Raw genomic sequence first — 12,107 nt, forward strand, 5'->3', positions numbered from 1 at the left:
GACTTCTGAAAGGGCAATGAATTTCAAGAGTTGACTGCTAAACATCTCTTTCAAATGGGATACCTATTATTCCAAACTTTAAAATGTCTTATTATTCTATTTGGTGAAGACTAGGATGTCACACAGAGACCATAAATACTCCTTGGCATTATAAAATACTACAATAAAACATATGAAGGTTGCATTCCATGTGTTTGATCACAACAAAATATGTTTCTTGACTAACAAGATAAAACTGATTATGATATGGGAGTTTGGCTAGATGCTGCAGCAAAAGAAAATGATTCTGTGAGCAGTAACAGGTCATGGGATTTAGGGACTAGTACTTGATTTAGCCACAGTTCTCTGCTTTCATCACTTGCAAAAGTTACTGTGATCTGAAGTACGAATAGTAATATGGTCTGGAACTTACCACCAGAAATGCTGACTTGCTTTTGGCCACTGAGAGTAATTTTTCCTTGTGTCATCACCTGGGCATAGAAAAGTCTCATGAAAGGGGATCAAAAGCACCTTCTCTCTTCCACCATGAAATCACTGATTTTGAGTATTGTCCTGAGAAGCCACGAAGGCCATCAGGTCGAGCCATGATCCATAACCACTGTCTGACCGCAAGATTTCTGCCTTATAGGGTGTTTGAGAGAAGTTGAAAAAGAAGTGTTTTAGGGGTAACATTAGGACTTACTACATAGTAGAAGTTTGTGTGTGTGGCGTTGCTGTAGCCTTCTCTGTTCAGGACGTAGTGAACATTGATTGTTCTCTGCTGGCCACAGCTGAGCTCCTCTGTCACTGGCTCAATTTTCAGAAAGCTGTTGGTCCGTGAGTAGAAACGCCGGACAAGGAACGAGGCTTTGGGCTCATTATCAATCCCCCAGATAAAGTCTGCACATTCACCTGGTGCCTGTTTGACCTACAAAATGGAAAACCATGCATGTGGAATCAACAGTGTGGGAAAAAAAAATTCAAGGCAGGTGAGGGGCAAAGGCTTCTTTTCTGTAAAATATTCTGTTGAGAAACTGATTTTGTGAGGTTATTTAAGCCACAAGCAAGAACTGGTGTGAAAAATTTGTGTTTCACCAGTGAAGAGTGAATGGCCTTCTGGACACCTTTAGGCATCCAGATGCCTCTGGCGCATTTCAATAAGGGCATTATTTTAGTTTTTTTTCAGGCTTGAGACCAGTTGCATAAACTGCTGAGACTTACACTGAATTAGAATGGCATTGTTCTAAATGACACACTTTTACTCAGCCCTTTCCATCCCACCAGAATAAAGCCATGACAATACAAGAAGACCATGTGATGATAACAGGCATGAGTTTGTGCCAGCAGAAATGCAGGGAAGCAGTCAGCAGCAGTGAAAGATGCTGGCACGCACCAAGGCTAGATGGGGAAGGCAGTGCAGTCTCTGAGCAAGGTCCTCTAACACACAGAAGAAAGAGAAGGAAGATGAATGCAGAAAGAACTTCTAAAGGGGAGAGAAAAGCAGGGAGGAACTGAAGATCACTACAACCCAAAACCACAAATGGGTTGCAGTGTGCCTCTTCTTAGGCAGTGGTGTTTGCTTATATGAGTCTCACAGAGTTTGCAGGTGCTCCTTCTAAACCCTCTCTCCCATGAAGTATTTACTCATGAATTAGATTGCAGCCTGTGTTTACTTACTGTCAGCTTCAAACTGGGATCGAAGAAGTTGGATGTGTCAAGGGAAAAAGCAGCAATGCCGTTTTTGTCTGTGGTATAGTTGGCCAGATAATCTCCATTGAGCTCCAGCACAACAGTGCTGCTGGCAACAGGCTCACCCTCCATGTTTGTCACAGTGATCTGAACACAACAAATACCCAAGGGATTCAGAATAAAACAAAGAACAACAACAACAAAAGAAAATCTCTGTTTACTGGAGGATGGTCCCTTAAACACTGAGGACTGCTGCAGGGAGTAGAAATCAAGAGTGAAATGTATTGAAGAGGCACATGCTGCTCAATATTTTGAGGGAGCGGGAGTTCAGCGACAGGAAAATTCCCATCAGTGGGAAATTCCCATCAGTGCAGAATAAGCTATGTGTCACAAAGGGAGGAGGAATATTTATTGAAGACCATTGATTAACACACCTAAGAAAGAGATGACTTCATGGCCACAGGCAAACTGTGGAGCTCAGGAGCACCTGTTAACTCCTACATGTCTGTACACACCCACAGTCTCCACTGCCCGTCAGGATGATGCTGTACAGGTCATCATCCTTTTTGTGCCTGGTTTATCCTGCATGTGTAGGTTGCTAAGAAGTAGGAATGTGCTCCAACATCTATACTGCTGTAAGTAAACATCCCTGGGATTGCATGATGCAACACAGGGTGAATTCTACCTTTAGTTTAGGCATAACTGTGTCTGAAGAATTTTCTTGAAGACTCCTCTTCCCCATTCACATCACCTTCCACTTACTCACTTTTTAGGCATCCTCTGACTATGGCAGAAAAGAGACCCCGACCTGCCGGGTGTGATACAATTCTCTTTTTTTCTCTAGGAGTATCAGGACTATAACTATACAGACACTGTTATGCAGCATTATCTTGGGAAGCTGACAGCACATTCAGGCGACAGCCATAAATGGGACATCACGGAGATCACCATGCTGGACCTCAAGGAGTTTGGGTCTAAATGTATCCTCTCATGTACCTACCTCACCATGGTAAGGAATTCCCCTCTTGTAATAGGAATCCATATTCCTGAACAGCACTTGGTCATTGCCTTGGTTGACTGAAACATAGTCATAGGCCTTCATCTGGATACCTGTGAGACACACCCAGCACAAAGAAGAGAAAACAGAAATCAGACTCAGGCAGAAAGCTGGTCCTTTCTATAAGCTCTATGGAGTGGTGATGCTCTGGAGGGAGAGCCACACAAAGAAAACCATAATTGCTGCCTGTTTGCCACATGGATGGTGATCCAGGGGATTCCTCTCAGGAAGATCCATGCATTAGCTTAGATCAGTTACTCCCAATGCCCACTTGGTGTTACCTGTCCCATTTTCAGTGACGATGCTTTCTATGTTGAGGCTGGCATACATCATGGCATAGCTGCGGTACAGCCGGAATTTTTTGATGGAGATGACGGTGTTAAGGCAGCCATCCTTTCCCAGCTGAAATTGCAACACAAAGGGGAAAACCCATTTTTCTCAAGCCTTGCAAAATTGCTCCTCATTATGTTTTATTGCATCTCTGAAGAGCTCCCTGCCTACCTTACATTTCTTGCTCCCCAGCTCTCATCCCAGATGACTGTTTCAATATTATTTACTCTAGCACCTGGAAACTTCTCTCCTTATCCCCTCTAGTCTTCTCTATGCTCATGCTCCTTCTTTAACCCATCTTGCATGATGCTTTTGCTCTGCGACCACAGCACATTAAGCCTGAGCTAGTGGACAAATTATTCATCCTTTTAATATTAAAAGTCCTCAAAGACTCCCAGCAGAGTTCTGCTGATTAGATTTGGTAAGAACCCAGCCCCAGTGTTTCAGAAATTATTACAAATTTACAGTTTCATAAGCTTCCCTCCTTCCTACTGATTCTTTCTGAGGGAAAAAAGTCTTTTAGTGAGGTTCTTTCAGCATTGCCTATAAGATAGTGAGAAAAATCACACCATTGAGATTGCCTCTCTGGTGTTCCCCTGGAAATTAATGAAGCCACTGCATACTGTGCTACATGCTGGGTAGTAAAGCTGACAGGGAAGAAAAGACTTGTTATGTATCATACCAGTCCAGTGACAGCTTCACAGGTTTTTTTCCAGTTTTGTACACACAGTGGACTATAAAAGCGCTGCTGACACACACTAATTTGGGCCTTCCCTTGCACTGGCTGGCCATAAGTGTACCTAGGAGAGGAAGGAACATGAGAATTCAATCATGTGGATTTAACATGAGACCTGCAAAAGTTGCAGAGCATTGCACACTCTAAATCCCTCCACGGTATTCAGAGCACAGACAGAAGAGAAGTTGGGAATTAAAATCAGTCAGCTCTAGCAGAATTCTCTTCTACTATTTTTAGGCTGTTTCTGCCATATTGTTAAAAAAACCCTGCTTCACCATAGTTTTGGTGCAATAATTCTTTATGGTCTGAAGCTGGAAGACAGTGCTAGACTCAAGGTATCATTCCCTGCACCTTTTTCTCCTTGGTACCTTCCTTACCCAAGGCAGAGCATACTGACCTATTCACCCTTTTAGCTCCTGGCACCCTGCTCTTTGGCAGGACCACAGCCAGCAATTTCAATGATAGACTCTCATTTTTTGCAATAATAAAACACAACAGCTAGCAAGTAGGAAGTGCTTCATTTGGACACACACAAACTGTACTGGTTTTAATTCTGCTATGTAGCAAGAGAAGAATATCATAGACTCATAGGAGAAGAATATCATAGGAGAAGAATATAATAACATTCATTATATTTTATATCATGAAAGTCATAGCTAAAGGAATTGCCCTAAGCCACATTCTGAGCCAGCAGCAGGATCTTTGCTTTCCAGCAGAGCACACCATCCAATGCCTACACCCTTTGTTGTACAAAATTGTGTTGCCTTACAGCTCTGATACTTACGAAGCACAAACGTTCACCCTGACTTCTTCATCGAAGAAAGAAATCGTCTTTGGCCCAGTGGTTGTCACTTCAAATTTTGGCAGCACTGAGAATGTAATGTGAATATGACTGATCAGCAATTGCATTACATACATAGGTGTAGGTGTGTGTGTGTAAGACAGTAAAAATAAAAAAAACCCAAAACAGTTGTCAAAGACATTTTCACCAACAAGAGAGAAGAAATGGATCAAAGAATGAGCTAACTAGGAACTGGCTGTAGTATATGACAATAGAAAAAATAATCTTCTGTGGCAAGATGAGTAACTTCTGTAAAATCAAATAATATCATACTAATAACTATAACAGTCACAGCAAATCTCATGGTAAATCACTTTAATCTCCTTTCTTAAAGAAAAATGAGTAATGCCAATGTCTCAAATGAGTTAAGTCCTGGAGTACAAAAGTTATTACGCAATCCAGTTGCAGTGAAGGAGAAAGGCAACAGATTAAGTGAAACAACAAAATCAAATAGATTGCTGACACCACCTCTCTCCAATTTATCTTTTATCCAAGGTTGTATAGCTGGGAAAGGCCTGTTTCTCATGCAGCAGTCCACCCAGCTCTCTCCACATCTTTCTTTTCCAGGCATGATGTGGAGAATTCAAAGGACTTAAACTCTGCATTAGTGGCTTTTATCTGACTTAGACAGACCCTCACTGCTAGCACAGGGTAGTTTATGAGCCTTTGCTTACCATACTCCTCCACTCTGAAGGACTGGTACTCTTTTCCACCTGACTTTGTCTCCACAGTAATTTGGTAGGACCCCAGAATAGGCTCTGGGATTAGTGGAAAGGAGAGCTGGACGATTCCGTGCTTCGATGTCACCTCCAGCCACTGAAAGATCTTGTTTTGCTCTGGATCCTGGAAGAAAGAGATGTAGCAAAACCTTTATCACCATTTCTTGCCTTCTTTTAAGGCCCGTCTTCAGACATATTGGCTAAATGAGTCACAGGCTAAGAGTGCTTTGGGGCTGATGACATGTGCTCTGACTTTCCATCTCTGCTTGTGGATTTAACAAAATTAAGTCTATGTTTAACTGGGAATTAGCTACACTGGCAGATGGCCTCAGATCATTCAGAAACAGTTCCTGGTTGGGACATAGGTTGTGTATGGGACACAGGCTGCCTATCTAGAACACTCGTAGCATAAATCTTTCTGACTCAGCTGCCTTTGTAAAGCAGGAATATTATGCTGGCCTCTCTCAGAAAATGCTGGGAGATGTAGTGATGTGAAATGTGGTAGAAGATGATTTATTGTTAGCCCATCCCCATGAGAACATGGCATTTCAGAAAGTCACCATTCTTATGCCTATGTATGAGAAGGAGTCTATTTAACCAGTTATTTGCTGTACTCCTCCCAAGGTGAGCCTGGACAGAACACTCCTGTTTGAACTCTAATGAAGGGCAGAGCAGCAACCCCACGCTGCCTCTGACTAACAGCTCCAGTTGTGCTGATTTCTTCTCCTCTGGTGCTAGTAGAGGATATTGCCACTGTTCAACCTCAAATCCATTGGCTTTAAATGGTGTGCTCTGGATGAGTCTCCCTCAGCTGTTGACTCTATGGGAAATGGTGAAGCACAGTCTTCCCAAAGGAGTTTGTGTTTAATTCCATGTTATATCTCTTACCTCAATGACGATTCTGGGATACTGGAGGAGGAAATAAAGGGAGAGAAAAAAATTATTAAAACAATAATCTAACAGTGGAGGTTGATAAACACTAGAACACAAGGAAAACTGTGAATAGCTTTTTCTGGATAGAGAAGACTGCGCCAGGGAAGCAATTTTCAACTCATGTCTGTAATTAAAAAGATAATTTTAAGAGGATAATCTGTTTGTGAATTTTTTCTGCAAGAATATCCTTTTCTACACATTTGGAACTACAAAATCTGTGTGCTGTGAAAGATTTCCACAAGTGCTTTCAGAGCCTTGTCGTCTACAAAAGCAGGGAAACGATGGAGTGCGAAGATAAGGAGTTACAACAAATATACAAAATACAAAATATAAATAACATCAGGAAGCCTATCTCAGGCCCTTCTTATTTGATATCAAAGTGAGAGAATCTCAGTAAAGAGGTACCTCAAGAGGGTACCTGAGAAGTTTTGCTTATCACTCACACTTACCGTCTCCTGAACAGGTCTGAACTGGGTGTCCAAAGTGACCACACGAAACATCACTAAAAAAAAAACCAGGACAAAAAAGGATTACAGAATCATCAAGGTTGAAAGGAACTTCAAGGACTGTCTAGCCCAACCATCAACCTGGCACCAAGTGTCAGATCTCCAAGTGTCAAATGCAGATGCCTCTATCATTTATTTTATTAGCAGTGATAAATAATTTTCAATACTCAGCTTTGACCAGGCTTTTTTTGAAAACTAAAGAGTGCCCAGAGAACATTAAAGGATTATCTTAGCCAGTGAAAAAAGAAAATCAAAATAAATGTCAGCTGAAATGTATTCAATTATTCCCCACTCAGACTAAAGTTATGTTAAAGAGGTTAAAGAGATAACTAACTCCACCACAGCTAGTGCTGTCATTTAAGTATTGTGATGGAATTAGCACTTTGAAATACATCAACAGTTAAGGAGAAGGAGTTGTTGACAGGAACTGAGGTGCTTGCTTCATTTTTATATTAACTTTATTAGCTCCAAATATAACCTATTATTTTCCGTATTTTTAATACTTTTATGTATTAAATAATTTTTATGTGACTCTGCTCAAGTAAACCTGACAGAACCTGAGATCCTCTAAATTCAATTAACTAAGTACAAACACATGAATTCTACTATTTTGTTGCACTGTTTGTGAATTGGTTCTATTTTTCACTAACTCTGGTATTTCAAACTAAAATGAAATTCTTATTCCACAAGAGTATGTTTTTGTCATCCTTGACCCACCCTTTCACTCAATTTCTCACTATTCTAGCTGACTCAATCCCTTCATCCACCTGTTTGTCCTGGCTTGTAGAGGGGTTTGTCCGTCTGGACGAAGACAGCACCATCCACATTCTGAATTGCCACTGATCTTCTCTCAGCTAAGTCAACCGTGGCACCTTTGGCTGAGAAGGAAATGAATGCCAGGGCATCAGAAGTAGCAGGAGGAACCTGGAGAGGAGCAAAACCCCAGAGGAAAAGTGGTAAATAAGACATACTGATGTTCCCTGATGCCCAGAGTTTTAGAGTAGGATACTGTCAGTTGAGTCATAAACAGCTTATGGAAAGTCATGAGAAGCCCCACCTTTGTCAGTGAGATAATTTCTGGGAATTTCTGCTGAGGAAGGCCCGTAATCTGTCATCAGGTAATAAAATTTGAAGCTGTGTTCTGTCTTCTGCATTTCCCTGCTTACATGCAGGTTGTCACAGCCAAATACCTTTAACTCTGAAGTGTTTTCTCCTGATGCATTCTGGAAGACCTCACCTTGGGACACTTTTTCTTGTGTGTATAGATCTTTCAGAGTCAGGAAAGGGAATAACTGGGATCTATATGGGACCTATCATCTTGCTTGATACTTCAACAGTTCCATAAGGAGCATGCAACTGTGATAACAATCTAAAGCTTTGCTCTATTCTCTCTGAGAATGGAGATGGAAAGTCTTTCTCTAGCTCCCTTCTACAATCCACAGGTCTTTTTTCCTGTTTTGTCAGCCTTTTCAACAGTTTATCTTATTTTAAACACTTTGTCTTCTTTCCCTCACTGACAAGGAGAGTCGCAGTCAGAATTATTTCCAGCTACTACGCCCTCTTCAGTAGCTTCAAAAGAAAAAATACCTCGAACTCGCCGCACTTGAAGAAGTCATTCTCTGTCACGGGCTCCTCAAAGAGAGTCCTCTGGACAGTTCCATATTCCAGGACAACGCTCAGGGTCACGGGCTCGCTGAGGCTGTGCAGCTGCACACAAGCCGTCTGTGGAGCGTCGCTCCGCACGACCGACGGCACCAGCAGCACATACTGGCTGTAACACCAACAGAAAGTTCAGTCATGCAGGAAAGTCAGAGCAAACAGCAGAGGAAAATACCACACAAGTGCCATAGGTGTGAAGGAAGACATGATCCAAAGCTTGCTCAAACCAATGGAAGGATTTCAATTTCTTTCAATGGATTTTAAATAACAGGCTAAGGAAGTACAAATGTCAACTTTTTAATCTCTCACAATACTTTCTGAGCTGAGGGACTGGCATCATTCTGTGCAGTGTCTTACCCAGCATGATACTACACCTCTCCATTCCAGGTGTTTACACAGCTCCAATTACTGAAGTGGCTAAAGCATAGCTGCATTTGTCCTCCCATGACCCAGATGTGCACTTAAACCTCTGCAGCCCCTCATATGGAGGAACAATATTTAGCTTCTTCTTGGGACCAACGACAAAAATACTAGTTAAGGGTTGCAACAATCTTTAAATTTCTCATTCTCTGGATATCTCTTGGATAGGAACTGACATAAGTCAATCCACTTAATGCACAAGAAGTGATCTTTCTTTTCCATTTTAGCAGAAAATTCCAGGGAACGCTCAATCTAATCTGCATGCTCAGTTCTGTTTTCATGCTCCTGTTTCCATGCTTCTCCCTGTCTTGTTTTGTTTGTTTCTTTCTTCCATTGAAGATTTTTATTTGTACTTTTTCTCTCTTCTCTCTGTAATTAACGCAGCCTTCCTTCCCTGAAATACTCCTCTGAAAAACATTCCTTCATATTTGCTATGTTTGTCTAAAACATTGTTGCTGTCCAGCAGTTTGCTGTCCAAACTACTCTTTCCAAATATGACAGAGTTCATGAGCTGGTTTTGTAGCACAACATGAATCACACAATCTTTCTAATCTGATCCTTTCCCTTTTTTTCTCCCACAGCTTTGCCAGCTTATATTGCCTTTATTTTTATTTTCACTACCCCAGTTCAGGCTGCATGAAATTCAAAGACCAAAATTAAAAGAATTAACATTAACAGTGTATTGGAGGAAGCTAAGCTGTCTTTCTTAGTATTTTCCTTTAGAATTTTTGAGAAAAGGGTTTAAGCTATAATGTTGGTATATTTTTGAATACTGTGGCTGAAATTTTCTGTTTGTATAAAGCCATGGACACTGACAGTGCTAATATGAATATTATTGTTCTGCGTTTGCCATTCAGCATGGTTTCAGTCCCAGCCACTGCCTGGCCTCTGGCACCTCCCCATACACTGTGCTCTCTCTGTGCTGCTGATGCATATCAATCCTAATTATTAGTATTACTTGTTAGTCTAGTCCTGAGTCTCCTTGCCACTCTATCCACGCACAGCACACTTCAGCTACTCAAGTTCCAGGTTTCTGTCGTTCACACTAGATTTTCACAGCAGTTTCATGATGGAGAGCACCATTCCAAACCATCCTTCAATGTCATCTACTTCCAAGTCAACACATTTAAGGATCTATGTCTCAAATATCCTGTATATCATATAGTAGTGTCCCAGAAGAAATAAACTGGTGGGAAATATAATAAAATATGTTATCATATAGACACAGAATGTGTGACCACTTACGTTTCAGAAGACACTACGGGAAGCCAGTTCAAGGAGAGAATACAGAGAAGAATCCTTGACCACATGTCTGTGCATGAAGAGAGACTGATCTCAAGCTGACAGCCTGTCCCTGCTTTTTAAATTGGCCTGAAATGGTGCTCCTCCTCCACGGCTTCAATTACAGTCTAACAAAAGATATTAACATAAAATTTGCATGTGTTCAATTTCCTCACTACTGTCAGTTCTCACACTCCTTGAACTCCCAAACAATGGCTTTGGAAAGCTCTCATATTTCACATACTTCTGTGAGGTATTGCAAGCCAAACCGGTTCCTGCCTATATGATTGTTTCATTGAAGCTCACCTCTTTGATTATTGTGTCATTGCCTGAAGATTCCTTAACGTTTTAACTTGTCAGTACTTGCCGCTACTTAAGTATTTTCTTATTCTGCAAACGTGCCCTGTAGACACATCACACAACAGAAATAATCATAATACACGGCTTTTTCATGTCTGCATGGGAGCCAGGATGGGTAAAAATACACCAATAACAGCTAGAGCTGCATTCAGAATGGCACTACAGCAAACTCTTAATGATAATCTGGATTTCTTACTGTAGACACTAAGAGCTGGCAAGGAATGATGCTGGCTAATGGTCTACTATTTTTGCCAGTGGTCAGGACAAGTATATTTCTAGGGAAAGGATTCTGATAGCATTACTGCATTTGTTCACTCATCTGTCTGTCAGTCTACTTTTTCCCCCTCATCCCCGCTCCCCCCATTAAATGACTTGTTAGTCTGTTGGTGAATTTCAGTAACTCTGAGAAGATGTTTCAGAGTAATTAATATATAGAATCACAAAATAAGTTAGATAGAAAGGAACTTCCTGACATTATGTGCTCAAATCTCTCATTTTAAGCAGGGCTAGCTTCAAAGAGGTCATGTTTTGAGTATCTGGAGGAATGGAGAGTCCACATAATCTCTGGATATCTGCTCCCATCTCTGGACATCTGCTCCCATGCTTAACTATCCATGCTGTGAACACTTCTTCTCCTTAAATCAGAATTTCCCAAATTATAGCCTGTGTCCATTTTTTCTTGCCCTTTCACTGTGCACCTCCAGGAGGAATCTGCCTCTTTCTTCTCTATAATCCCACTCTACATTGTGGAAGACTGAAATTATGTCCCCACATAGCCTTTGTTTCTCCAGGCTGAATTAAATTCGACTGTTTCCTTCTGTAGGCTTGTCCCAGTCCCTGAGCATCACTGACCTTCCACTGGACTCCTTCAGTCTGTCAGTGCCTTTCTTGCATTGGATGCAGAGCTTCACTGTGGTCTCCCAACCACTGAACAGAGGGGAAGAACCAGTTTCCTTGACGTGTTGACTAAACTCTTGATAATGCTACCAAGGAAACAAAATAATCTTTAGTATTTGGGGATTGGATTCATACCTTTACATAGGAAATGGAAAAAAGAGCCAGTCTGAAACAAAATAAGGCAGGCCAAACCACAACAGTCTCTAACTGCAGCCCCGGGGAAGTAACAGGCCATTTCCTTTCCACTTTGTCTTCTTAACCAAGCAGATAATGAATGGGAAGAGGAAGCTGAGTATACTCCAGGAGTAATTAGGAACACTGAAAAGAGCTGGGGGCACTGAAAAAGGTGTTGAGCAATGCAGAGAGGGCATGAAGCTATTTCAGGTAAAGAATATGAGGAGGAAATGAGGACTGCTATAGTAAAGTGGTGTAGAAATTGATGTGTGCCTGTTAAAAGCCTGATTCTACCAATTTCAGCTTTAATGGTAAAATATGTCATTTCAACTTTCTAGCTAATGATTCAGCCACACTTATTTATTATTAAATAATAAATTTAATAAGAAATTAAATTGTTCTTCCCATCAGCATAGCTGATGTTTATAACTACCTGTGCCTAACCGGGTTACTTACTCATCATTCCTAAAACCCTTTTGATGACCAAGTTGGGACACAAAGGGAACTGCCCCAGATGCTTCTGGAG

General features: G+C 41.2%; 1 protein-coding gene across 2 annotated transcripts in view; it reads right to left on the minus strand.

Annotated features, from left to right (window-relative positions):
• LOC134414305 (ovostatin-like) overlaps window positions 1-10,267 on the minus strand; it is a 29,287-nt gene extending 19,020 nt beyond the window's left edge. Inside the window, exons 1-13 of one of the 2 annotated variants that reach the window (XM_063148671.1) lie at window positions 10,115-10,267; window positions 8,378-8,561; window positions 7,558-7,714; window positions 6,734-6,786; window positions 6,240-6,260; window positions 5,307-5,475; window positions 4,576-4,660; window positions 3,738-3,855; window positions 3,007-3,127; window positions 2,669-2,778; window positions 1,657-1,815; window positions 683-907; window positions 413-470 (exon numbers count right to left, since the gene is read on the minus strand). In XM_063148671.1, coding sequence (XP_063004741.1) covers window positions 413-470; window positions 683-907; window positions 1,657-1,815; window positions 2,669-2,778; window positions 3,007-3,127; window positions 3,738-3,855; window positions 4,576-4,660; window positions 5,307-5,475; window positions 6,240-6,260; window positions 6,734-6,786; window positions 7,558-7,714; window positions 8,378-8,561; window positions 10,115-10,179 — 1,525 coding nt within the window. In that variant the 5' untranslated portion in view covers window positions 10,180-10,267. The remainder of the gene's footprint in view (window positions 1-412; window positions 471-682; window positions 908-1,656; window positions 1,816-2,668; window positions 2,779-3,006; window positions 3,128-3,737; window positions 3,856-4,575; window positions 4,661-5,306; window positions 5,476-6,239; window positions 6,261-6,733; window positions 6,787-7,557; window positions 7,715-8,377; window positions 8,562-10,114) is intronic. The other variant, XM_063148670.1, reaches the window with a different exon arrangement.
• Between the last annotated feature and the right edge of the window lie 1,840 nt (window positions 10,268-12,107).

The sequence above is a fragment of the Melospiza melodia genome, chromosome 2 (assembly GCF_035770615.1).
Source record: "Melospiza melodia melodia isolate bMelMel2 chromosome 2, bMelMel2.pri, whole genome shotgun sequence".
Taxonomy (NCBI): domain Eukaryota; kingdom Metazoa; phylum Chordata; class Aves; order Passeriformes; family Passerellidae; genus Melospiza; species Melospiza melodia.